Below are 27,075 nucleotides of genomic sequence, written 5' to 3'. Positions count from 1 at the left end.
CATTAGCTTTTATTGGGAAACACAAGGCTTGAGTCAGACCCGGTCTGCACGGATGCATGTTCAGGGTAATGTCACTGAAATTAACTGATCTGCAGCATCCACTTGGTACTGAGGTATTGTTTGGACTTGGTGTTGAAATATGTGACAAAGCAGATGTGCTAAAGAGGAGCAGTTTTTCAGTGATTTACAGCTGACTGCTCAGGAGTCGGAAGGGCAGTTCAGGTTTCACGTGTAACTGCAGAGGGCATGTGGTGCTCCGAGCCGGGGAGCAAACCAGAATTGCTCGGACTGGATTTGACTCCGTATTCCCACCGTCTCTGTCCACACACAGCTGCTGCGGGAGCGTGGGCTTTGGCAGCCTCCCCCAGGAACTCCTGGACTTCGCAGGAGGTGACCGAGCGAGGACAATGCCGAGGAGGAGCATCCACCAGGGCACCACCGCCACCGCGGCTGCGGGGGTGGAGGGAGCTTTGATCTTATCCTGCAGACCCTCGCTCGTCAGCCTGAAATCAGGCACGTCACCTCGGTAGTATTAGAGAGGAGGAAATCTGGAGATTTGAAGGGTCTTGTGTTTAAGCGGCGTGGCACGGCGGTAAGACAAGGTGCATACTTCACGGAAAAGTACAGTTTGGGTTTCCCCTTTAGGAGTCCATGGAAAGAAGCAGTGCAGGATACGTACTAGTGTTATAACACACTATAGCATCTCTTTCCCTATTTAGAGAGCATGTACTGACAGTGTTAATTTTTACGCTATGGTTCTGCTAGGCACAATACATTAGAAATTTTGAGAAACTCTGCTTTCTCTGTCTCAAAAAATACATGTGTTTGGGGCTCTGCCCTTCAGATTTCAGAAGTTCCTGTAATATGGACTTAAAGACAAGTTGAAAATAACACTACATTTCCAGCAGCGAGATTTTAAGAATCAGATGTCACCCCACCCGACCTCAATTAAGTCAGGCAGAATCTGCTGAAGCAGCTGGATGGGATCAAGCAGGGTGTGAAAATCTGTATTCTAACGCTGGGCAGAGAAAAGAAGATCAGTTGGAAATTTCAGTGTGAAGCTGGTTCTGTATGAAGCGGAGAATTTCAAGTGTGAATGCGTGTATGTGTTCGTGCATGTGCTGGGGAAAGTAGGGTTGGCAAGGGAGACAGAGGAGAGCTTTGTGTTCAGTGCTTCCTCTGACACAGCTCAGCCTGTTCCCTATCTCCCAGTTTCACTTCTGAATGTGCAGGAACATGCGGTGGCTCCTTTTTCCCACCATCTTCATCATCCCTTGTACGCAACAGGTAAGTTCATTCAAAAGAAGAAAAAGATTTCTCCCTTCTTCACCCTGTCCCGGTTTAAAGTTTTTATTTGCTTAATGACAAAATAAATTGCAGAGAAGCAAATTCCTCATAAAGAATAAGGAGCCATTCCCTACTCCTGAGTAAATGTCATTTGCAGCTTATTTACTGCATCAGTCCTGATTTTGGTATTTTTCTTTCTCTCTAATCTGTACATTAATATGATTCAGTGGAAAAAAAAGTGTTAGGGAAGCTTAAATTGTCAGTGACCTTGCGCTTTTTTTTAAAAATATAAGCACAAATTATCTGATGCAGTAAGAAAGTAAATATCTTGTCCATGCTCATATTCCATATATATATATATGTATATGTATGTATATATACACAGTGGTCTGACTTCAGGCTAGGTTTACAAATGAGAAAGGCACCTGGACTGTGTTATGCTTTGTCTCTTATGAGAAAATTTTAAGCAATAGCTTCTGGTGAAGGTATTTGTGTCAAAGGCCAATTTCATTACTTATTTACTTAATTTTTAAAATACACTTTACGTATACACAGTGCATTTTTCCTTTACAATCAAGATGAATGTTAGATGGAGAATTTTCAAATGACTGTCTTCCTCTGCTAACTTTCTGCATATTTAAATCCCGACTAAGATAACTGAACATTAGCAATAATACATTGCCTACTTTTTGCTATTTCCTTATTTATGCCATACAGACCTTGTTCAATCTTTAAAACATAAGAAAACAAACAACAACACATGAAGGGTTCCTACACAATGGTCTCATTTTCTGATCTGCCCATAGGATCAGGAAAAGTATGCAGTGGGGTTGTGTGATGTAGATAGCTTTGGTATAGAAACTTTGGAAAGCAAGAATTAGAAAAATATTTGACCTGTAAACTTTGCAAGCAAACTTTAAATTTTCATTGTAACTTAATAGATTTTTGAAGATTTTTCAGGTAGACTGAGTTTCTCAGTAATTTCACAGTTAAAACTGTCAGATATTTGCCTGATGGTGTTTTTCTTACTGGGAAACTTTGTCACCATTCAGTTGACAACTTTCCCTAAAAAAAGGAGAGAAAAATCAGTTGCTTAGGTAAAATTCTGTAGGTTTAAAGCACGTTTTAATTTGTAATACAAATTAAACATACTGGTTGAAGCACAGGGATTATTTCCTGCTACACATACCCATTTTGAAACGTGATATCTGATTTAAGCCACATAACCTCATATAGCTGGCACATGGCCACATTCCTAATAATAACAATACTCTGCTTAAAAGGAAAAAGCAGCAAGAAAGTGTTTCCTAAAGCAACCATACAATCTTGAACACTGCTAAATGTATAGGAACACCTGTGTGTCTTGTTTCCAGAACAAGCCTTTAAGAAGCTTTACACTCCAATGCACATGTTCATCAAATTAACATTATGGTTTATAGGAAAGGCTTAGCTGCCTAAAGAAAAGAATGCTTAAGTTAGTTGTTTCTATATTATTGCTGCATTTAGGTAAAAAAGGATTAAAAGAAATCCTTTATCAGCAAATGAATAACAAAATAACACGTTTATGAAACTATCTTCTGCACGCTGCGTGGGATACCACATGACATTGTTTAAAATTCATTTATTATATGAATTGCCTTTGTGAATTAATATCTATCTTAAAAATCGTTCAGCCAAAGGAACTTGAAAGCTGCTACTTTGGAGCTTCATTAGTAGCTGTGGATTAAGATATCATTAAGTATAGTTGTAAATGACCATGAAAAATGGAAATTAGTGGTAGAAAAAATCCTTTTAAAAGGTCATTTACTGCTGCATGCAATTAGGCGAGCTCAATTATGCTGTGAGAGCTTTCACGGGATTTGACACATGAAATGCTGAATTCTGCAGATATTTCCAGTTTGAAAGTTGAACTGAAAGGAAACCCAGCCGAACGACCCCTTCCCCAGCTTTTCCTTAGCGTCTCTGCTGGAGGTGGTGTCTACATTGCTAGAGCCCTGCAGTTTGGAGGAACAGAGAAAAACTGGTCAGCGGGGCTTCACGTGCCCAGAAAAAATATAGGCTGTATTTTTTTTTTTTTTTCCCTGCAAGCTAGATGGTGATACTGGCACCTGATGAGGAGCTGGATCTTGTCTTTCCCTCTTGCTCTTCGGGCAGTCAGAGCTGCTTGATGAGAGCAGCTCCCAAGCCTTACATTGTGCTGGTGGCCAAGCACTGTGTGTGCCCCCACATAACTATGGATCCAGTCATCCGCGATGAATAACTATATCACAATCTGCATTTCTGCTGAAATCAGCAGCATGGAAAGATTTAACGCTAAGATCTAAACTTGTTATGTTTTAGATGGCGTTCTTCAAAAAAGCAGATTGAATATAGCTATCTCAAATAGATCCTTTCACACTCTGTGCTGACTTAATCTTCCGTCATGCCACAGAAAATTAAACCCATCAAGAATTACTTAGGACTTCCTTTAAAAAAAAAGAAAAAAAAAAAAAGAGAGACATGATTCTGAGACAGAATGTGGAAAACAGTAAATTCTGGCTAGATCTTGACTTCCTACTGCTGATACAAATCTCTTTTAGAGATACGTCTTTGCCCTGTAAGCCCTGGATTCAATAAACACTTACTCATGCAAACAGATACACTCTTAGAAAATGACCTATTAAGCTCAATGCAACTACTAGCCTGCTTTATTAGGGTGCAATTTTTGCATCTAGCACAAGAGAATTTGTAAATACTATAATGCTTCTTCTCAAACAGCTACTCAAATTTTGGAGCAAAAGTAACACTCAAAAGAGGTTTACTATTTTAAAAGGCTTTTGCCATCAGAAGTGGCACACAGGGCAGCAGCTGGCTGTCAAACAGTGGGAGCAATCAAAAGCTAATTAATTAGATAGGAGGTTTGTGGGAAGGAATATTTAAAATAAATCCACTGTCTACTTTAAACACTTTTTTTCCTACTTTAGCTCTACTACAGGTTTTGTTCTACTGAAGGCAAAGGAAAGACTGGTGAATTTTGTTTTCATACAAGCAGTAGGCCAGGCTCACTAGTGGAATGACACCTGACCTGGTTTCAGCTGGGATGGAGTTAATTGTGTTCCTAGTATCTGGTACAGTGCTCTGTTTTGAGTTCAGTATGAGAAGAATGTTGATAACACACTGATGTTTTCAGTTGTTGCTAAGTAATGTTTGGTCTAAAGTCAAGGATTTTTCAGCTTCTCACGCCCAGCCAGCAGGAAGGCTGGAGGGGCACAAGAATTTGGGAGGGGACACAGCCAGGGCAGCTGACCCAAACTGGCCAAAGGGGTATTCCAGACCATGGGATGTCATGCCCAGTATATAAACTGGGGGATGTGGGGGCAGGGGATCACCACGCAGGGAACTGACTGGGCATCAATCGGCAGGTGGTGAGCAATTGCCCTGTGCATCATTTGTATATTCCACTCCTTTTATTATTACTGCTGTCATTTTATTAGTGTTATCATTATCATTAGTAGTTTCTTCTTTTCTGTTCTACTAAACTGTTCTTATCTCAACCCACGAGTTTTACTTCTTTTCCTGATTTTCTCCCCCACCCCACTGGGTGGGGGGTGAGTGGCTGCGTGGTGCTTAGTTGCTGGCTGGGGTTAAACCACAACACACCTCAGTGCACGACAGTGACTGATGAAATTGGTCCTCTGTCTCCTACCTAAACCTCACAGCCTCTCCTTTTTTCGATCCTGTGAGATGAGAAATGTGTCTTCATGCAACTTCACAGTTTTTTTTCCATCCCAACTTCCAGCTACGATAATGCGTTCAGCTCTCAAAATATCCCACTGTGTGCAAGTTTTTCCACAGCCCACCAGCGAAGCCTGGAGAAAAACCTTCAGAAACTGGTGAAGTCCACCAGCGCAAGGAGGTTTGTCACTGGCCATGCAGATGCCCACCTGTGCCAACCTGCACCCCCGGGGTAAGCTTGGTGAAGGACGGTTGTGGCTGCTGTAAGGTCTGTGCCAAGCAGTCAGGAGAGACCTGCAATGAAGCAGACATCTGTGATCCCCACAAAGGCCTCTACTGCGACTACTCGGAAGATGAGCCTAGGTATGAAACAGGCGTGTGTGCATGTAAGTTGTTGTTTCACATTCCCTTCTTGAAATCTGGGAGGGTGGGACCACGCAGGTGAACGGTTTTGGAGGAAAACTCTGCTTGCTGGTGCTGCACGGCTCTGTGCTAGGCCATTTATCCTAATTTAGTCCTCTATCTGCTCAGTCAGAGAATCTGAGAGTAGGGCTGGGACTGTCTCTAAACTTACCTGTGTACGAATCAGTGAAACAAGTTCATTGTGCACAAGCCTGTTATTTGCAGACACGTTGATGACTAATTTAAAGTTTGGTGGCTGTAGTTATCACTGGGCATAAATAAAAAAATATGTGCTTGGGTGGGAAGAGCTTGAAGCTGTGGGCACAGTAAAGGCTGATTGCACTTTAGCACTCCGTAAGCATGAACCCTGTGCTTCTCCTGTGTTAGTAACTATTGTCTACCATTTGCAGATCTGGTAGCTGTAGGATGCGAGCTCAATGGAGTTTATTATCTTAATGGGCAGACCTTCCAACCTAACCCACTTTATAAGTGCCTATGTGTCAGTGGTGCAATTGGATGTACACCTGTATACACACCAAGATTAGCAGCAAGTCCCTGCACCAGGGTCACAGGCAGAAAGAAGCCTGGACAATCCATCTGTGGCCCAGGACAGCACAAGCAGCTCCAATCAACAAACTACAGACTGATGTCAGGTGTGCCTGGCTACTTTTCTGGTAAACTGGTTCCTGGTAAACTTTTCTGTACATAAGCCTTGCTGCATTTAGCATCCCTGGCTCCAACAGCCAGGCAGGCAGGGCGCTGGCAATTTCTCAGTTCTTCCTGAAGGCCATTGCCAGGGTGACCGGTCTGTCCCAATTACCCCTCTTACTCTTAGGTCACAGATTCTTTTCTCTAAACTTGATGACTATGAAAAGCAAAAAGCCTTTTGGCTTCTGTCACCAGGGAATTGGCCAAAGCTACCTTCAACCCATCTTTCTGCCGAGGTTTACTACTCATCAGATCAGACCAATTAGGGCTGCTGGTGGACAGCCATTTCGCAGCCTGGGAGCCGTCTCACTTCCTCCTGCTTTGTGGTGGTAGGGAGTCTTGGCCTCTTCTTTCAATAGAAAGCAGAAAATGAAAACTGCAAGGACAATGCTTCTCCCAATTTCTTCTCTATTCAGTCTAATCAAAAGCATACACGAGCTTATCCATGCAGTTCTGCCAGGGTCAGTTGATATTCCCTTTAACCTCATTCTTGCTCTGCTGTTAACACTGTAGTTCTCTTTTTTTACTTTAAGGAAGCACCATTGCCAGAAGCAGCCATCCTTGCCCTTCCCTGGCCACAGCTGCCTGTGCTTGTGCTGACTCCTTCCAGGTGCACATGAAAGTTTCCATGGTGAAACTCCTCGTTACAACTAATGTGGGTACCAGAAACCTGAGCCATTTATTTGGTGGCAGCTTCAATTGTGGGAAAATTATGGCCCGAATCATCATCATGGATCTATAAAATAAAACTAAAAGGATCACAAAGCTTATCAGAAAACCTTCATAAAAGGCTACTGAGTAAACAAGCAGATGCACATAAGTCAATCTGCAGATAAATAGACCTGCTTACAAAACCTGAAGTTCAGTTTGGGCAACTTCTAACACATTAGCAGTGGTTATGCAAGTTAGCAAAAATAAAAAAAAAAAGCAACTTATCTTTACTTCAAAAGTATAATACCTATAACTAGTATCAAAGCCTTTTTACAGAAACATACTTAATGCTATATATAAACACACACTCAGTATAGCAACGGACTTCAAATGAAGAGTTAATTTCTAGAGAACATTGCTAATTTGATCAAAGAGAGAACATAACATGTTGAAAACAATGGCAACTAAACCATTTGACCCCATGAAATATATTAATTGGGTTTGTGGGGAGCTGTATTTCCAACACCTGGAGCACAGCATTAAGCCATTTACTTTGTAGAGCTTCAGCAGCTCCAAAAGCTGAAGTCCAGCCTTCAGTAACTCCTTCACTGACTGCAACACTGCACCTCACGGTGTTTATTCAGGAATTTGAATCAACTGCACAACATAACCTTGAGAAAAGATACCCAGCTTGAAAAGCACACTTCCTATTTGACTTGGTTCAGGGACCTGACAGCCTGTCCCTGTGGTGGCCGTATGTGCTGAAGGATGGCATCCTTCAGGTGATACAAACCCTCTAAGAAAAGCACCTTGAAATTTTTGTTTCAAAGTGAGGTCTCCCCCCTTCCCTTTCCCAGTGCAGCAGAAGTATCAAGTCAACTTGTGCATGAATTTCATGAATGGCTCAATGGACCAGTATTATATATATGTATAATATTATATCTATTTTGAAAAGCCTTTTTTCTGTTACTGTGGATAACAAGTGCTAAGTTTCACTTCATTGCTCTTGCTTTGTTTTCTGGCTTTCCTCGTCAAATTGATTTACCCAATTCAGATACACAGGGATGTACCTAGGTCATACTTTAAAAAATGTACCAAGTATAAACAGCCATTTAACTTGCCTTTATTTGTTGCAGATCTGTGGATCTGCAGGCTTCTAATCTGCTTGCTGCAACGAGATCTTTAAATTGCTGTCTACTTTCCAGGTATCCTTGTAATTCTGCCTGTGCTCTTACCTAAATGCACAGATTCCACAGAGTCAGGTTTTTTTTGCAGTTTCACCATGAACTTTTGCACCACAATTTTGTTTCTTTTTTAAAGTGTACTCCACCTAATCCAGTCCTAATCTATCAGAAAATAGGCTTTTTGGTGATATCTATAAGTGACTGGAGAATTTTACTCCTCAACACAAACCCTAAAGCCTTCACCATATCTACAAAGAAACCAACATTAATGTTTTCAGCGCCCATTTTCAAGCTATGCTTGGCCTTAAATAATTTTCAATGTCTCTTCCATTCTGGACATTCCATAAAAATTCCACAAATAACTCTCTCCACATAAAATTTCCATCATATTAAACTGGAGAGCCATACAACACATGCAACTTCATAGCCCTTGCTAGGGTCTGAGTATCCAGTGTCAGTAAAGTTTAACAGCAGCTCAGCCAGCTTTTGTATAACTTTGTTTATGCCTCATTTTGAGATTTACCTACAAAAGCACCTTCATAAACAGAAATCAAATGTTTATCCTTCTATTTTCAACTAATCCTTTGAGGGCTGTTCTGCTGCATAAATAATATATTGCTGTCTTAGCTTACAGAAGCTTACCGCTAGTTTTGAAGAAAAAGTGCCTAGTACAGGCAACTCCCTGGACACCCTGTTCCAGGACCTGTGGCATAGGCATATCCAGCAGAGTGACCAACGAAAACGGAAAATGTGAAATGAAAAAAGAAAAGAGATTATGCTTCATCCAGCCTTGTCTGACCAATATACTGAAGACAATAAAGGTATTTTCTAATATAAAATGACTTCCTAATAGAAAATCAAAATATTGGAAGTAATGGAAAAATGGATATATTGGCAACTACTAATATAAAATGACTTCTTTTTCCAAGGGTTCTAAAATAACTCTTCTCTGTTTTCTACCTTCAGTCTTCAGCTTTCAATAGTGAACAACAGATGTATAATTTCAAACAAAACAATATAATGTCCTGAAATATAAGTGCTGCTAGTGCTGTCCTGGTGCTCAGTCACTCAGAAAATATTTTCTATTTTTTGACTGATAAACAAAAGACAGCTGTCAGAAGGAGTAATTTTCAAGATACTTCTATGTAAATGTTGCAATTTTTTCTTACATGTTGAGTTTTTAATGTGTAAAAACTCAGGCTTTTCTTTGTTTTTATATTAAAGATTCCAAAAGGAAAAACATGTCAACCGACATTCCAGCTTCCTACAGCAGAGAAACTAGTTTTTTCTGGATGCTCAACTACTCAAAGCTACAGACTAACTTTCTGTGGGGTGTGCTTGGACAAGAGGTGCTGCATACCTAATAAATCCAAAATGATCACTGTACAGTTTGAGTGTCCCAATGAAGGCTTCTTTAAGTGGAAGATGATGTGGATAACATCATGCGTATGTCAGAGGATTTGCACTGCTCCAGGAGATATATTTTCTGAACTCAAAGTTGTATGACAAGTTACACCACTGACTGTAACGTACTGAGAGTGCAACAGCCCACTCACATCCTGAAGAGTTAGCATAACCCCGTGCCACAGCAATGTTATAGTGAAACTACATATGTGAATATTCATTTTTTAAATAGCACCTGGAAAACACAAGTAAGAGTGCATCTTTTTAAACATAACTGTTTTTATATGTGGAAATACATTCTTGAGAAGGATGTATATAACAGTAGTATTATCAAAACAAGAACTTTTGGTAATTGAAAAAGGTACAGCAAGACAGCTTCATACCCCACTGTAACAAGTTGTTGCCCACAAAGACAACTACATGTAAATTCACAGATGCTCTGACTAACCTATTAGAAAAAAAAATTACCCTGTAATACTTCATCTGTCATTCTTGATTCTCAGATTAATATTTTCTACTATCTATCTGCAATAGTAAAACACATCAATGCTGTTTGAAACAGAAGTCAATTTTAAGCTCAGATTGCTTTTTGCAGCAGATAATCTTTCTCTAGTGTTGTGAATATAAACAATGCACTTGGTAAAGGAACAAGTAAGTGGGCACCTGCAGATAATAGATGCAAAACTTCAAGGAAATTACTATTTTTTGAATGTTTTCTTAGAAAAATGCACTCAAATGATATCACAATGTTTTCTTGAATACTTCTGGACTTATACATTGAAAATTGTGCTCACTTACACACCCACTCCAACTCTGCTAGAAGGGCTTCAAGCTTTAAGAAATCATTGTATTGATCCATTCTGATTTGTAACAGTTTGCTAGTCTTGCTGTTCTAAGACAGCCAAAGCTGGCAAGCAATTGGAAATAGTTGTACATTCTGTTTTGTAAAAGTTCTTACTGTAATATAAAAATCTACTTACCCTGATTATTATAAATATTAAAACATCTATTTTACTTGCATTCTTTTAAGCATATACACTTTGTTCTCTGAACAGTCATTATAACTTCATTATAAGTGCATGTTTCGCTCAGAGGTATATTGTTTTATTGCATTATCAAGTGCAACTCAGCATTCATGAATATTAATCATTAAAATAATGTTAGTTAATACTCCAAGTATAATACTTGAAACAAAATTTTGTTGAATTTTCTGATATTGCCAATTTTGATATCAACTCAGAATGCTCTAATACTGCTAAGTACAACATGGAAGCAGAAATATTAAAACTGTGAACATAGTTTCGAGCATTCTGAAATGACTACTATCCTGCAAAGTTTAAGAACCCAGTTTCATTAGAGACTTGCTTTCACCTTTGAAAAGACTATATGGGCTTTTCTTCTCTTCATAGTTGCTTGTTAAAAAACAAATCTAGCAACAGTGATCCTTCTTTGAAGGCCTGCCTTTAGTTTACTGTAAGCTGAAAGTCTGAGAAAAGAACTACATTTTTGGCTGCTATAACCTCTCTTTCTTTTCTTTACAGCATATGGTATGTCAATTTACTCTACAGTAAGGAAGACTGCTCTTACTGATATCCACTATAATTAGGTGCCTTCAAATCTTTCTTACAGGCTGGGCCTTGTCACTTAATATGACACCTTTCAGAGCTGACAAAGCCATTGTCCCAGTCTCACTTTGGAATCACAATAGCTAGGCATGCTGCAATACATTCTGGTTAACTGAAGTGGTTGGATGTTTGGTTGGTTTTTTTGGTGTTTTTTTTTTTTAAGAAAAAAAGAAAACCAGAACAGTTCTTCCTTCTTTAAACAGCTATCTTCAGTCTTGATGGGTCTGTTCTAGGCCCACCTTTTGTGGCATCCAGTTCATTGTACTCTTCTATTAGGTCAGACAAAGATGATATGGCTTCAGAAAAACAGCTTTGCTCCATTCCATCTATATGCAGATAATGGTGAAGGTGAGCCTATGAGAATAAAAAAAATTCAGTATTATCCTTTTTCTTGGCACCTAATTCATTTGGCTCAATAAGTACCATTTAGCCTGCACTGAAGAGGGGAGTGCAAGCAATGTAGAAAGTAGATTTAAAGACTTACATCATGATATCCCTTGTGCAAATAATTGGCAACTTTAGTAACAATCCCCTATGGAATCACAGTCGATATTACTGATTTCTTATACATCCATCTTTTCATATGCTGTCTTCTTGGGTACAGCTGACCAAACTGTGTATTGAGTTTATATGGCAAGGTTTTGGTAGCAGCAGGGAGCACAGGGCTGCAGGGGTGGCTTCTGTGAGAAGATATCAGGAGCTGCCCCTATGTCAGACAGAGCCAGTTCCAGCCAGCTCCAATATGGACATGCTGCTGGCCAAAGCTGAGCCCATCAGCGATGCTGGTAGTGCCTCTGTGATAATGTATTTAATGAGGGGTAAAAAATGCTTCACAACAGCTGCGAGAGAGAGATTGAGAGAGAGAGACAGAGAGAGAGAGAGAGTGAGCAGAGTTAGAAAAGTGTGAGAAACAGCCCTGCAGACACCAAGATCAGTGAAGGAGAAGCAGGAATGAAATTAAGCCTGGGAAGAAGGGTGTGGGGTGAGGTGAAGGTGTTTTCAGTTTTGGTTTTATTTCTTGCTGTCCTACTCTGTTATTGATTGGCAATAAATTAAATTACTATTCCCCAAGTCAAGTCTGTTTTGCCCATGACAGTAATTGGCAAGTGACATCCCTGTCCTTATCTTGACCTACGAGCCCTTCTAAGGGAGGGAAGTGAGAGAACATCTTGGTGGGCACCTGGTGGCCAGCCAAGGTCAACCCAGCACAAACTGGTAGGCAGATCTGTCAGATACTGCCTCATGGCTGAAGAAAGTATATTGCCTGGTAGGTACAGATTAATAAGGGATTTATGCTTTTTAAGCAGCAGCTGTTGGAATGATTCCTTGATAGGCAACACAAATAAAAATCTTGGGTTGTTACTTTTAAACAGTCCCATTGCAATACTAAGATTTGCTTCCCAATAATGCAAGAAGATAATGATTAGTGGCTACAGATGTTATAATAAGAGTTTTACCTTTTTCTTATAGAGCTTCATAAATCTGTCTTTGAGTTCAATGAAAGTTGGTTTTACACAGGTGTTGTTTGCTAAAGACAGAAGGGAATGTGAATGGCCCACAGGAGGTACTGAACACAAACCAGTTTTCCAGCCCTCTTGGTTCCAGGAGACAAAGTGCAGGGAAGGCTTCAACCTGTGATACAAAAATGTAGTTACCTAAGGAATGTAAATAACACAAAGCTTAAGTTCCCTTTGCTAAAAAACAGTCCGAAAAGGTTAACATTTAAGCTTTCAGAACTAAGCAAGCCAGTTATAACTATCATTTTGAATAAGACATTTTAGACTTCAGACTAAAACACTGTGTGTATTTTAAATTTAAATGGCAAATGCCAATTTTGTTAATTTAATGTATCAGGGTTTGAAAAGTAAAGTTACACACGCTCATTTCTATATCAGGGACTGCAAGCACTCTGAGATTTAGGAGACGGGCAGTTTATTGTGGTGTGGGGACAATCACAGTCTACCTGTAGTTTAGAAAAAAGTGCTCTAGATTCTCAGAAATTTTCCCCACACACCTGTGTGCCTGTAAACTCCATTCTGTATGCGAAGCTTGCCTGCCTTTTCTGTTATAATTATGTACATCAATAGCGTAAAAGGTAGAAACAGAGTGCTAACAATACAGAGTTAAAATAAGGATGATTCCCTATCTACATGAAAGTAACCATGAACGAGAGTGGCCTTCTGTTCAGTAAAAACAAACTTCTACAGAACTTATTCCTCCAACATCTTTTAATGGCAGAAGACCTCTGGAAGGTCAGGCTTTGCTTTCTTTTGCATTTTTGAGAATGAAAGGAGCAGCACAGGGATATCTAGTCAGCTCCCTTTATTTGGAAATCCAAGAATGCTGCAACTTACTCTAACTCACGATGTAAATTAATTACATTTTCTTCCCTTCTGAAATTAAGAAAAATATTTCTGAGTAAACTGATTCAGTATTGAAATTCTTCAAATGAAAAGTGAGAGTGCTCTGGAAAACTGACAACAGTTTCAATAGCAAATCCCATGACAACTTTGTGTGGTATTACCAACCTTTCAATATTTCTGCGAAGGTCTGAAACCTGCACATTTCCTCGAACGAGAAGTGCACAGGCAAGGTAGAGGCTATGCTTTGGATCTGCTTGAATTAGTTGATGTTCTCTACTAAAAGCATCTGAAAACATCTGATCCAACCTAGGTGAAAAGAAAACAGAGTTATCTACTCTTACTAAACCAGGCTACAAAAGTTCTTCAGAATGCTGACCTTCAGGGTTTAAAAGTTCATAAAATTCTGGAGATAAAGGTACATTTAACCTGGGACCATGAATGACAGGAAAAAGATTCAAACCTTTATATGTACATGTGTTGGCATTAGAAGTTTTTTTTAAAAACACACCAGATCCATTTTTCCTTCTCTTTTCCCTCATGTTACAAGCCACTGTTGAGTCTAAAGTCAGAGAAGTGGACAGACTAAGAGACCTTTATTATGGCAATTTTAGGTCAATGGCTACAAAGTATTAAAAATATGTAAAAGGATTTAACTACTTGAGGTTCTGGTTATATGACAATTTGAGTGGAGAACCTCACTGCTTGTGAAGCATCTGACAGGGAATACCATAGTGCAGCTGACACTTACAGAACTGATTATTGGCCTGTTACACTTCACTATTTAAAAGGATCAATGAATCATAGATTTGTATTAATTTTGATTAATGATTTAAGACAGACTATATATATTTGTCTACTTATTCTAATTTTATGATGTATGACTGCTTTAAAAGATGACACTGCAGACCATATTCTTTCCCTCTTCACCTCCTTAAGCAAGTTCCACTGTACTGTGGGATAGCAAAGTTGCTGTCTTGAGGAGGTTTCTATGGACCTATAACATCTAAGTTATTCTTTCCATTTGTTCCAAACTCTCTGCATCAATCTTCTCTATTTTTTTTTCAAATCACCTCTGCCACAATCTGCCTATTAAAGAAATAACTAAAGGAGACAAAAATATTACTGTTCCCACATCATTCTGAAACATGATTGACTAAGCATCTCCCCATAGTCTGCTACCTTCCCTCCAGCACTGTAATGTCTCCTCAGGGCATGGTTTCAAGAGATCCAACTGATTGTCAGAACTTGCTATCACAGAAAAGGGGTGGTTCCTGCCCTCTTCTCCACTTTCCATACTTCCATCACTTACCCTTAGCTGCCTCTATCACTTTTTGGACCTTTTGCTGACTGGACTTAATTCACTAAAACCAGTAAAATCTATTTTAACTGATTATTTTTCTGCCATGTCAGTGGGATAAATAATCTCACAAAATTCGTCAAGTGTCAGCTTACTGTTACAATAAGCTGTTAAATAGGCTCACCGCATCTCCAGACTGAAGTAAGACTGAAGATTACTTCCCAAGGAGTCTAGTTTCTAAATTCCTTGTTTGTCTTCACAGCGAGTCAAGTGTCAACTGTTACTCCAAAGAACTTGTGGTGATTTCTATCCAAGTAACACATTTTTCCAACAGAAACATTGCCCAGCAGAGATAACAAAAATACATTTCAAGTTTACTGGCTCAACCGTTACAGAGAAAAGGGACAAAGGATGTTCCTAAAATCAGCAGGATGAATTTCAAAATGTGGCAGACTTAAAACATTTAGAACTTCTACCTTTAGTTTTGCTATAGAATGGAATTTTTTCAATGAAAACTATGGAAGAATCAGAAATTAAGCTTCAAATGTAAGACTTCCATAGTATTTTTTTCTTACCTTCTAGAAGGTACATTAACATCAGCCAATGTATACAGAGGAGTCAAGCTTGAAACCAAGTAATGAAGTCGAGGAAATGGAACCAAATTCATGCTGATTTCATTAAGATCCATGTTAAGCGAACCTTCAAACCTAGCAGAGCTGAAAAATTAACAAACTGTTACAAAACTGTTATAAACTAAATTAATTTTATAATGTAAACATTCATTAAATCTATTTCTCAACTGTTCTGTACAATAAAACAGTAAAACAACAGAGCATTCGAGAAACTGTTCATGTATAATTACTAAACTTTCACATTTGGCAGTAACAGCGCTATATCTTAGTTATTTACACTTCTCATTCATAGAACAATAAATCATCAAGAATAAGACCTTGTTTCCCAACTGTAATCTTTAGCACTATTTTTCAGTACATGGACATAGCTGCTGAATACCAGTTTTAATAGGCTATAATAAAACATGCATGACTTAGCATTCCTGACAAGCTATTTAAAAGAAAAGCAGGCCAATACTCCAGAAGTATATTTCACTGGCATTTCTTGAAGCAACAGACAGTTTAGGAGCAACAATGATCTGACAGTATTTATAGAACAATACAACTGGCCTAGAAAGGCAAACCTCCCTGGGCTCCATTAAGCATTAATGGAAGATAATATCCTTCTGCCTATACACCTTTTCTTACTTCAGTTCTAAGACTATCATGGCTAGAGCAATACCACTGCAATCTGAATACTTCTAAATACTTTAACATTTAGCAGCTAATTCATAAAAAGAGGAGACTCGTATAAAATGGAGACCCATTTTCTTTGAGTTGATACAGGCCTGCATATTTGCAGCACACGCCACCTCCAGCAATACTACTTTTACAGAATAACGTATAACTTTACCTTGTCAGGTTCAACAGCAAGTTAGCTACAATATTATTCATCGCGTCAAACGGCTTCTCTTGTACAGTTTTTGCACTGCCTGCACTTGATGTTACCAAGCTGTTTTGCTTCACAGTTGACCCTAGCTTCCCAGAATTGATCATCTGATGAATTTTATTAACTATATCAAACAGAGACTTGAGAGAGGAAAAAAAAAGCATACAAATAGTCTTGAGCAAAGCTTTCAAAATCAGTACTCCAATTTTCATTTCAATTAAAGAAAAAGCTAAACATGGTACTGTCAGTTCAAAGATTATACCTTTCATATATGCGAGTCCAACTTTTGACCAATTTCAATTGACTGAAGTGTTTCTAAGTCTGTTCCTACATGTCACAAACCTGTATACAGCTTGATGAGTATTTTGAATTTTATTCAACTATTCAAAGTCCTCATCTTCTAAAATTACATCTAAAATTTTCATAATTCCTGTGAAAGCAAAAATATATTCTTTAAATATTTTTCACTGTCTCTTGCCTTTTTCATAAACAAACAGCAAGAGTCAAAGTTATATTCAAATGGTCCAGTGGTTTGTGTGGTCAGGTATGCTTATGATGACCGTATCACTAATCAGTAAAGTCAAGTCTGTTGGAATTTGGAATGGTTAGTCATTTGCCTTGCAGGACTCTACTAATACTATGCACAAATTGATTACTAAAAGATAAGACTCAGTCTCAGTAAATGGAAGCTTTTCACTGTTTACCTTGAAATAGAGATGAAAAAATTCACTCTAGACTACTATGAAGGTGCAGAGCAACTTTTTAGTGATACCCATATTAATTTCAAAAGCCTGCAAGTGACTTGGGAGTTCAATTATTACTTCAAAAAATGAAATTATGCTTTTTAAGACTTGGTACTCAAATCAACACATAGAAGGAAAAAACACTTCCTATGTGCAGTCTAATAAAAAAAGAAATTGACAGTAATAGAATATTATTTCTTACTTCATTCTCTATTGGTAGCACACAGTCTGCATGTTCATTAAGCTCCTTCATAGCCAGAACAGTGTTATATGGAGAAGTAATAACATCATCTTCACCAGAGGGATAAACTGAAGTAACAAATCTATATACTTCTGGGAATTCATCCTCAAGCAAATTTAGCACAAAAGTTCCAAGACCAGATCCTGTCCCTAATTATGAACGAAGACAGAATGAGAGAAGATAAAAGGTTTCCCATGTTATTTTAAGCCTTAAGTCTCATATGTTGGAAACACAGCTTTTCAATCATATGTATTAATAAATATTTTCTGAAGCATTTGGCTGACAGTAGCGGCTACTCAGATGTAAATTAAGGCAGGAAGGTTTTTCCCAGACAGGACAATAATTAAGTGATAAAAGTATTTCCCATGGTATACCAGACAGGATGAAGTATACAATCCCCAAAATTTCTGCAAACCAAGAAGTCCTATTAAGTAAACAACATTTTTCTGACCTAGTATTTTTATTTCTTAAAGTCTTTAATTTGAATTTTGAAATAAAATATTTGTTTAAAAACATTGAACTGCCCCAAACAATTATTTACTTTCCTTTTGGGGTTTCTTCATAAAGTTTTCCCATTCTCCAGTCGAGAGAGCAACCTCTTTCCCCCAGCACACACTTTTTTCCTCTTAGCACTAAGCACATAGCATGGAGTTCAAATCAGAAAACTGAACTGTGTTTTTTCTGTCTCGGACAGCTAACATTCTCAGCAGCAGACAATTTCATCTATGAAGACAGCAATTTTCTGCAATACAGAAACAATATCTGCAGGGTCTCTCAAATTAAGCAAATGGCCACAAAAAAGGCCCTTGACAAAACTCTTGCTTCATATTTAGAGCTATTTTCTGTGTCTTTTTCCACTTCATAATCAATCATAATACATGCTCCCCCCACGTTTTTTGGGGAGGAAGGCTTAGTGGCAATTCAGTAATGACAAAGTTGTCACTGCAAGGGATTCTCCCTTCTGATTTATTAAAAAAGTAGCTAGACTGGATTCAAGAGAATTATGTGAACAGAAAACAGAAAAACAAAGTTTTTCTAAAGTTAAACAACATCAGAAGTCTCCTTCAAAGCCCTTTGGAAAACTCTTTCCCCACGATTAAAAACAACTTGATCACAACAATGATGTCAGTGTTCTGAAGCCACTGTCCCTTCTTCTGATCAGTAATACCTCAGTGTTTCCTTGTATTTGGTACCTGTCTTGATCCACCCACTGCCTCATATTTAAAATTTCAGCTCTATTTTTGTTCTGGGTAGCACTTAACTTAACTCATGATTAAGGCTCCTCAGTGCTCTAATGAAACACATAATAAATAATTACAGGTCCACTTAATGTGACTGTGTTAAATCTTTTTATTCTGCATTCTGAATGATCTAGATTATTACACTGATCTTCTTTTCAAGATCCAGGTTTTTCCTCTTTCATCTGTGGCTGGTGCAATCATACTAACCATTAAAAAAATTACTTACCACCTCCCATAGAATGAATTATAAAAAAACACTGTAGACAGTCACAATGTTCTGCAGCTTTCCTCAGCTTTTCCACAATGTTTTCCCGATACTGAGAGCCATATAGCTTATGACCTACAGCCCTGAGGATATGAAAAGTACTTTAAAAAAAAAAAATCCATCAACCAATCTTTCAGTTTTTTTATTTTAACTCCTCCTATTTGACATTTTAGAGTTCAGACTCCAGAGCTGGGTGCAACACCTAATTTGAGAGTTGCTCAGCTGTGACTACATCATGTGAATATGGGAGTCAGGATATGGTTTCAATTTTGAGGATGCAAGCAGCACAAAGTTCACAGCTTTGGAGTCTGCACTATTATTGTGTGCCAATGAGGAAATAAACTCATACATTGGATGATCAAATTGTAATTATGAAATGAAAGTTATACTCTCCTTAACAATAAGGATATCCCTATGTAATATGTATACTAATCTTCACTTGAGTACTATGAGAGTCAGTTGCTACCAGTAATAAGAAAAACCCCAAAAAGCTTGTTTTCAATACACTTGCCTGCTAGATGGTGAAGTTACAAGATGCTTTATTCCCTGTATTGCACTCTCTTTTGGTACATTTACTGATGATTTGCTTTCCAGTCTGTAGTATGCTGAATATTATTAGAGGCGTGTTAAGGTCTTGGTGAAAATTTGGAATTCATTATGTTAATCTTTTTCTGAATTTCTTTTTTTGGTAATGTAGTTTATATGCACGTAGCACTGTGGTGCTTAGAGATCAGGAGTGCGTTTGTTCATATATCTCATTTCCACACTAGTTGCACAGTCTCAAACTAGATTATGGCTTTGACTGAGCAATGGAAGCAGCTGAATACCAAAGAAACAAAAATAAAAAGCATGTTCTTTTGAGAAAGAAAATCAAAAAAGAGGAAGAAAAAAATAGATTAAATGATGTATCAGCAGAATTATCCTTCTGTAAAAGGCTTTTCAAAGCCCTCCTCCAGGCAACAGTGACACCAAAGTTTACTGCTAATATGCTGCAGCTCCCCAGGTGCAGAAGGAACCAGAAAGCTACTGTTATAATTTCCCTTTTAAAATGCCATCTAATTAGTTGCTAAGAAGTGCTTTCTGAAGAGGTTCTCACCAGTTGTTTCCTGAACCAGAAACATCTGTGATAAGCTGCTTGCTATCAAACACATCCCTCAATGGTCCCTGCAAAATTTCATTTACCACGCCCTCCTCCATGTCAATCAACAGTGCCTTTGAGAAAGAAAAGAATTAAGATTCAGTCAATAAGCAACCCACCCTTTGAAGTAATCACACAAAGAAATATAAAATTATTTACAATATAAAAAGGTACATTGTTTCTACTGTGCTCCAGAAAAAACTTTTTTTAGTTGTTAATTAGGGGACCAACAAGATTCACCTTGGCTGACTTGCTAGAAGTTGTTCAATAGGGATAGCATTTCTGATAATGCAATTTTGTTAAAATCTTACAATATTTTGCCCCAATACTTGGGAATACAGAAATTAAAGCATTTTTATGTTTCAAGTTTTCTTGCTTCTTAATCACTTCAAGTGGCTCAAGGATACCCACTCCTTAGAAAATTCAGATAAAAACTTGGTTTGTAATATCCGCAAACATTTTATTAAAATTATAATTTAAATTACTTAACAAGACTAGCAGCAAACTGCATTACTCCACTGAGAAAGAAGTTACTATTAGAAATTTTACTATTCTAAGTAGTATTTAAAAATATATGCAATTATAAGGACCTTATGAAAATTGCTACACAGTTGGACTTAAATATGCAATGTAAAAAGAATGACCTTTATAGATTGCCTTACTCGTGCTTTTAAAGAGCAGATTTTTCCTTTGTAAATATCAGGACCATCACCACCACTTCTGAAAAAGAAAAAAAAAATCCAAGCTCAGAATCACAATATAAAATAAGGCAATATATATTAGAATAAGATTCCCTCCTTAATCTTTCACATTCAGAGGACTGTTACAATGTAAAAAAAAAGAGAAATACCCTGAACATGCTTCTAAGAAAGACCTAATAATTGCATTACTTTAAGGAATTACAGGACACGCTCTCAATCAGAAATATCCTAAGCAGTACTTCAGGAAGCTGAAAAGATAAGTATTGAAAGTTTATTCTCTTTCTCTTTTTTTCTTAGGTACAGCCTCTGCTCCGTGGTAATTCTACAAGCATTGCCAAAACTTGAGAGGATTATCTTCTATGCAGCATGTAGTATATTTGCATCATATAATGAAACAGAGCACCAAATAGCACCACTAGCTTTTCAAAGGGGGTAGCACAGCACTGTACTACTGCTCAAGGTGTGAAAGCTGTGTAACTGCAATAGCATGGCACTGTGCTTGACTTTGCCATTAAGATTTACCAATTCAGAAATCATGCTGGGCTGACATAGCTTAATTTTCCTTTTTTTCCAGGATCGGTTGTACTGAGCCAACCTCGGGGACTATGCATTGTGTACAATCACATTTTTCCGCAATTAATGCTGGTGCTTCTGCACTCAAAGGATGAGATACTCCAGTCTGGCCAAACTATATTCAACACAGGGGAAAAGGCAGGGATACTAAAAGATGGATCTAATTTTTCCCCTCAATTATTTACCTAATTTGGCAGCTGGTCAAGCCTAAATTTAAAGTATCTCTTAGACTATTCTACATTCAACCACAATAATACTCCAAAAACAACTGCTGAAATTTGCTACAGCACCAAATATTCTGACCATGCTCATTCTCATCAGGAACAAGGGGAAGAGAGTATGGGGCTGCACTGGATTCCTCAGTGATCTTCCACCCTCTCACTCAAAGTTCTCCAGACACTTCTCATTGGTTGAGCAGCTCACAGCAGCCTCCAGTACTCAAGTGATTCCTCTAGCCTATACAACTCCCTATATGAGTCCACTACAGCACCAGTAAATCCAGCTAGAGAAGTTCTATTTCTCTTCAGGGACTAACAAAACTTAAAGAGGAAAAAACAAACAAACCCCACAAATCAACACTTCTTTCTCTTACTATTGTCTTTGTGGTCTTTCATACCAGCCCATACTTTCAATCACTTTGATTCAACTACTGAGAAAAATCCCCACATTCCCTAGAATCCCCTAGGCTTAAGAGATGTATTCCTGCATATAAAACCATACATATGCATAAGCACATTTCCAATATTACACAGTTTAATAATTGCCGTAACAGAAAAAAAAAAGCATGTCTGGTTCTCCCAGAGTGTTGTTCACAGCTGTTTCTGACAGGATAACCCATCTGGATTAACTACTTTGAACAGTGGTATGGCATAGCATAGAAGACTGAAGTTTGTCACTTTTATGACATAGGGTTTTATGCCTGCGATGACCTGGAAGGTCAACTAGTTCTTTCTGATAAAACAACAAAAAAAAACCACCCAACCCCCACAACAATAACAAAAAGACAAAACCTCACAGCCTGAGCAAGAGTTTGAAATGACTCTTCATAACTGGAGACTTGAAACACAGTTTAGTTAAAAGTGGGAATTGTTTCAACAGGAAAATGAACAGCGCCTGGAAAAGATGGGATGTGAATAATCATTCTTCTGTTTCATAGGTAGGGGATTCTTCCTTGAAACTTCTGCAGTATTCAGTAAGGTAAGTCCTTCCTCTTTAGAGAGAAAACAGATGTTTCTATTGCAGCCAACCTGTCAATTATAAATTTGGTGGTTTCACCTTGTACGTACAGAAACATAGACATTGTTTATAACCAAATTTTCTTGGTTAAAAAAACAAAGAAGATATTCTAGGAAATGCCCACATAGAAATGGCAATGATAAACTCCAATGCACTTGCACATTCTTTTGAAGAGGTAAAAGTTGAGACAAAACAATTATTATTCCAATGCCTTTTTAGTTAAAACTGCATGCTATACTGCAGCCTTGCCATATGATGGAAGGAAACAGAGGCTAGTCAAATGCTTTCTAATTAAAATGCAACAGCAATATCCAAGTGTGCAACTGTTTTATTCTTGCAAACTGCAAGGATTTTTGTAACTGGGCAGGTAAGAGATGACTGAATGCTCTTAAGGTATGAATTTGTTAACTTTAAAAAAAAAATGATAGCCACCACTCTTTGTGTGACAAACTAGTCAGATAAAAGGGATTTAAAACTGACGTGACCTTTTCCGATTACCTTGTATACAATTCCTCTTACAACTCTTCTAGAAAATTCTCCTAAGTTAGTATTCAGAGGGCTTGCAGTCTGATCATGATTCGCAATGGCAAAAGCTATTAGATCTGACTGTCCATTTTTGGGACAGAAGGAAGGGAAAACAAACCCAAACACTTTCAACAGCTTTAACTGCTGATGTAGGTATAGTTAAAATGGAAAGGTAAAGAGAGTGTTTTGAGGAGAACACAAAAAAGCAAAATCTTTTTCTAGCACAAACTAAATATGACCTGAAACAAAGAAAGCTGTAATTTAGGTTAAGAGAAGATACTAGAAATGTTGATCTACTGTGTTAAGCTCATGAGCTGCTTGATAAGGAGACTTACCTTGTATCTACGTTCCTAAAGAAACTGCTTAACGCTTCATCATAAATTCCTTTCTAAAAGGAAACAACATGACATAAGATGATGTGTAATGTCATAAATTCTTGGTGCTTTTTCATAGAGTAATTTAAGTTGGAAGGGACCTCTGAAGGTCATCTGTAAAACCTCCCCACACAAAACAGAGTGAATATCTGTGTTGAATCCAACTAGCTCTAGTCAGCACTAAAAAGAACATTTCATTGAAGCATCAGCTTGATATTAAAAACTGACAGGAGGATGTAACTAAGAAATTAACTTTTCAGCACAAGATTGAACAACCACTCTTCCTTCATTTCTAAAGATTTAGGATTTTACTAAAGATCCCAATGCAAATATTAAATTGAGCAGCTGCTGTTTAGCTGTCTCTGTTCATCAGATACAGCATTCAGTTCCTCACGGGCTCCATGCCCATGATACTGGTGTCCATGAAGTTCTGTGGAAAGGAAAGCACATCACACTGCATCAACAATTCCTAAACTCCCTGCTGAGGGGTGGTGTGGAAATTACTTACCCCACCATAAAGCTAGAGAGACCTGGCAAGTTTGAATACTTTAACATCATTATTTTACAGACTGTTTACCACACTCCTAAAGACCTGATGAAGCAGAATTTGGAAGTCCCTGTTCCCTACAACACTAAACCCAAGAGACTCTCCATACACATATGGCTTCATCCACTGCCTTTTTACAGCTGCTTCAACAGAAGGCATTGAGGACTGCTCATCATTATCTGTTAACATACAGTGTTTACCAGGATTTAGTATCTTTATAGTCATGGCAAGAAGAGCGCATTTTTGCCCAGGGTACTCAGCACAATCCTAGGCCCTCTTTACGCTGCTATTTTGCTCAGCAGAACCGCACAGCATGTACTAACATGGAAAACAAAGGTGGGCTTTGGCGGGCTGCTTTTTCACTTTACTGCCAGTGGCAAAGAACCTGTATCGAACAACCCTCTCTCTTCACTAACTGCCTCAAAACTGCCTGATTGTAGGGAGACGTCCCGGGCTTTTCAAGGGAGAAAGGCTAGAGAGAGCTGATCTGAACTAGAGACGATTAGCTAACCGGCATAAAAACCTGGGGACAGCCTTGCTCGCGACGAAGCGGCCTGGGCTCAATCAAACAAATACGGCGCTTTGCCCTCACAGTAAGGAACACGGCACGACGCGAGGGCCGCCGTGGGGGGGGGGTGCAGAGGGCGGCTGGGCCCAACCGCCCCCCCCTCGCCTCAGGCCAGCGACGAGGGGGGAAGCGGCGCCGTTACCTTGTTGACGGCGGCGTGCTCCCGCAGCGCCAGGTCCCAGAAGCGGCAGCCCACCTGGTTCCCGCACTGGCCCACTGCAAAGGGGAGGGAGAGAGACACGGGTCAGGCACGGGGAGGGGGCGGCGGGGAGGAGCTCTGGCCGCCACGGCCCCTTACCCTGCACCACCACCGACTGGGCCATGGCGGGCGGCGGCGGCCGCCTCCGCTTTCGAACTCGGCGCCCGGAAGCCGCGCCCCCTTAACGGCGGCGGGCGGGCTTTTCTAACGGCGCGGCCGCCTTCCCCCCGCCTTCCTCCTGCGGTGGAACGTCCCATCTGTTGGCTTATCTGCGGGCGCTCGCCGCCTACGCGTCGCGAGTGGAACATTCCATTAGGGAGCAGGGAGGGGGGGTGTGTGTGAGGCTGTGCCTCGCGTGCGGCGTGGCGGGCGCGTGGGCTCGCCTCAGGCCGGCGGGTCGCAGCGGCCGCCCGTCTGAGGGAGCGGCGTTTGGGTGTTGATCCTGGTGGCTGCGACTGTTTCTATAACGTTCAAGGTCTGGTGTAAGAATAAGTGTGCGCTGAGAGAAGCTGAGGGAGTAGTAAGGTGCCTGTCGCCTGTTTGGCAGTACGGGAACGGCGGACATAGTGAGGTACTCGGGAACTCCGTGTAGTCTTGAGGGTGAACCCGTCAGGGGCTACGGGGTCTCTGCCAAAGCCCAAACACAGGAGACGTGGCAGAGATCTAAAATGAAGTCTTTCTGTGGGAGAACAGAAATACTTCCATGCCATGCAGTTCATTACCTCTTATGGCTGAAAATGTGTGATAACATATGTTTTATTTTCCCCAAATACATTATTCAGAGCGATGGTGTGGAATGTGCCACATGATAGGAAAATACAACTTAAATGAAAAAATGGTCATGTGGAAATCCTGTAATGATGTACCCTTCCATCAGGTTTGCAAATTATGTTTTTCTTTAAGCTCAGTTTCGTATTTCTCGTGCAAATAATTGTCCACAGTGCAATTAAGAGGTGCTTTTGCCTATGTGTTGAACATAGCAACTTTGGGACTAAAAATGAGAGACGAGAAATATAGAGATGCTATTGTCTCAGCATGGTAAGACTGGTCCACGACATAGCTATGTTGCAAAATGATGTAAAAAAATGTGTGATGTGCAAAGCAGTCACTTGTAGAAAGCTCTCTTGTGACACAGATGGCATTTCTGCTTCCTGTGGGAGAAGAAAAGTACTTCCATGCAACCCAGTTCATTAGGTTTTATGGCTAAAACCATCCAACAAAATACACTTTTTCCAAATATATTATTTCTAGTGCTGGTGTGCAAACAAAATTTGCTAAATGAAATTCTTAGTAGAAATCTGAAGTTCAGTGTACCTTAATCCTTTATTTGCTCTGGAGAAACCATGGTGCTGACTCCTGGACAAGACCTAGGATCCTGTAGAGATCAATAATAATTCCCCAGGAAAATAAAATTATACCAAATGACTATTTTAAAAAACTTTCCTGGAAAGATGAAGTCTGTATTGCAGCAAATACAGTATTGGACAATATAATATAATATTGCATTACATAAAAGAAATACATATGAAGACTAATTTTTAAAAACTTATGTCCTGGTTTCAGCTGGGATAGAGTTAATTGTGTTCTTAGTATCTGGTACAGTGCTATGTTTTGAGTTCAGTGTGAGAAGAATGTTGATAACACACTGATGTTTTCAGTTGTTGCTAAGTAATGTTTGGTCTAAAGTCAAGGATTTTTCAGCTTCTCACGCCCAGCCAGCAGGAAGGCTGGAGGGGCACAAGAATTTGGGAGGGGACACAGCCAGGGCAGCTGACCCAAACTGGCCAAAGGGGTATTCCATACCATGTGATGTCATGCCCAGTATATAAACTGGGGGATGTGGGGGCAGGGGATCACCACGCAGGGAACTGACTGGGCATCAATCGGCAGGTGGTGAGCAATTGCCCTGTGCATCATTTGTATATTCCACTCCTTTTATTATTACTGCTGTCATTTTATTAGTGTTATCGTTATCATTAGTAGTTTCTTCTTTTCTGTTCTACTAAACTGTTCTTATCTCAACCCACGAGTTTTACTTCTTTTCCTGATTTTCTCCCCACCCCACTGGGTGGTACAACATTGCTTGTAAACATTCTAAAGCTTAATTTAAAGTCTACAGAAATCTCTTAGTGTTACTATATATGGCTTGCTTTCTTCCTGCATAGTTAGCTACCCTTTCTAGTTGTTCTTTCAGTTAGCTGTTTTTGTGTTCTATGTCCCATCAAGATTCATCTTGCTTAATGGGATTCGCTCCATTGAACATGAGATTGCAGCAAGAAACTCTATGCTTTGGCTTCCAATATGCTATTAAGAGGTCTGTGATGGCAATTGTAGAGTAATTATTCTCAGTGAGCTTGGAAACACTGTGAATCAGAGATGCAACTGAGATTCATATTCATGTGGGAATATTTTCTAGCTTCCAAAGGAGGTCCAAGGGCAGAAAGTGGATGCGTAATAACCAGTTTGGGTTGATGCATGTGCTCAGAGGTTTAATGAAACAGGCAGCTCAACTATGTGAAAGAAATAATCACACACTGACTTTCTCTTTTGTTATAGATGAAGCTCTACTTCATCTACCATAGTATAAAT

At 39.2% G+C, this 27,075-nt stretch overlaps 2 protein-coding genes across 7 annotated transcripts; one reads left to right on the top strand and one right to left on the bottom strand.

Annotated features, from left to right (window-relative positions):
* Nucleotides 1–1,224: 1,224 nt before the first annotated feature.
* Nucleotides 1,225–9,824, top strand: CCN6 (cellular communication network factor 6). Its single transcript, XM_075046781.1, has 5 exons — nucleotides 1,225–1,287; nucleotides 5,111–5,387; nucleotides 5,814–6,056; nucleotides 8,574–8,767; nucleotides 9,171–9,824. The coding sequence occupies exons 1-5, from the start codon at nucleotides 1,225–1,227 to the stop codon at nucleotides 9,450–9,452; spliced, it is 1,059 nt and encodes a 352-aa protein (XP_074902882.1). The 3' UTR covers nucleotides 9,453–9,824.
* Nucleotides 9,823–24,643, bottom strand: TUBE1 (tubulin epsilon 1). Of its 6 annotated transcripts, none has more exons than XM_075046777.1 (13): nucleotides 24,586–24,602; nucleotides 24,430–24,503; nucleotides 23,134–23,186; nucleotides 22,053–22,150; nucleotides 20,426–20,483; nucleotides 19,722–19,837; nucleotides 18,587–18,708; nucleotides 17,081–17,268; nucleotides 16,100–16,275; nucleotides 15,211–15,351; nucleotides 13,504–13,644; nucleotides 12,433–12,607; nucleotides 9,823–11,329 (listed from the first exon to the last, which is right to left on the bottom strand). In XM_075046777.1, exons 4-13 carry the CDS (start codon nucleotides 22,082–22,084, stop codon nucleotides 11,171–11,173), a joined length of 1,308 nt encoding a protein of 435 aa, XP_074902878.1. In that variant the 5' UTR covers nucleotides 22,085–22,150; nucleotides 23,134–23,186; nucleotides 24,430–24,503; nucleotides 24,586–24,602; the 3' UTR covers nucleotides 9,823–11,170. The 6 variants fall into 6 exon arrangements, with proteins under 6 accessions (XP_074902878.1, XP_074902876.1, XP_074902880.1 ...); XM_075046776.1 differs by having other exon boundaries at nucleotides 10,003–11,329; nucleotides 20,408–20,483; XM_075046775.1 differs by lacking the exon at nucleotides 22,053–22,150 and having other exon boundaries at nucleotides 24,586–24,643.
* Between the last annotated feature and the right edge of the window lie 2,432 nt (nucleotides 24,644–27,075).

The sequence above is a fragment of the Buteo buteo genome, chromosome 15 (genome assembly GCF_964188355.1).
Source record: "Buteo buteo chromosome 15, bButBut1.hap1.1, whole genome shotgun sequence".
Classification (NCBI taxonomy): Eukaryota; Metazoa; Chordata; class Aves; order Accipitriformes; family Accipitridae; genus Buteo; species Buteo buteo.
This window is presented reverse-complemented; position numbering and strand designations above follow the sequence as displayed.

Excerpts from the sequence above, each read along its gene's own strand:
- CCN6 (XM_075046781.1), top strand. The coding sequence starts at position 1,225 with ATGTGCAGGAACATGCGGTGGCTCCTTTTTCCCACCATCTTCATCATC. Across the intron at positions 6,057-8,573 it reads AAACTACAGACTGATGTCAG|CTTACAGAAGCTTACCGCTA; the intron begins GTGTGCCTGGCT and ends TTGCTGTCTTAG. Across the intron at positions 8,768-9,170 it reads ATATACTGAAGACAATAAAG|ATTCCAAAAGGAAAAACATG; the intron begins GTATTTTCTAAT and ends TTTATATTAAAG.
- TUBE1 (XM_075046774.1), bottom strand. The coding sequence starts at position 24,610 with ATGGCCCAGTCGGTGGTGGTGCAGG. Across the intron at positions 17,269-18,586 it reads AATTCATTCTATGGGAGGTG|GGACAGGATCTGGTCTTGGA; the intron begins GTAAGTAATTTT and ends GTTCATAATTAG. Across the intron at positions 12,608-13,503 it reads CTTCGCAGAAATATTGAAAG|GTTGAAGCCTTCCCTGCACT; the intron begins GTTGGTAATACC and ends TTTGTATCACAG.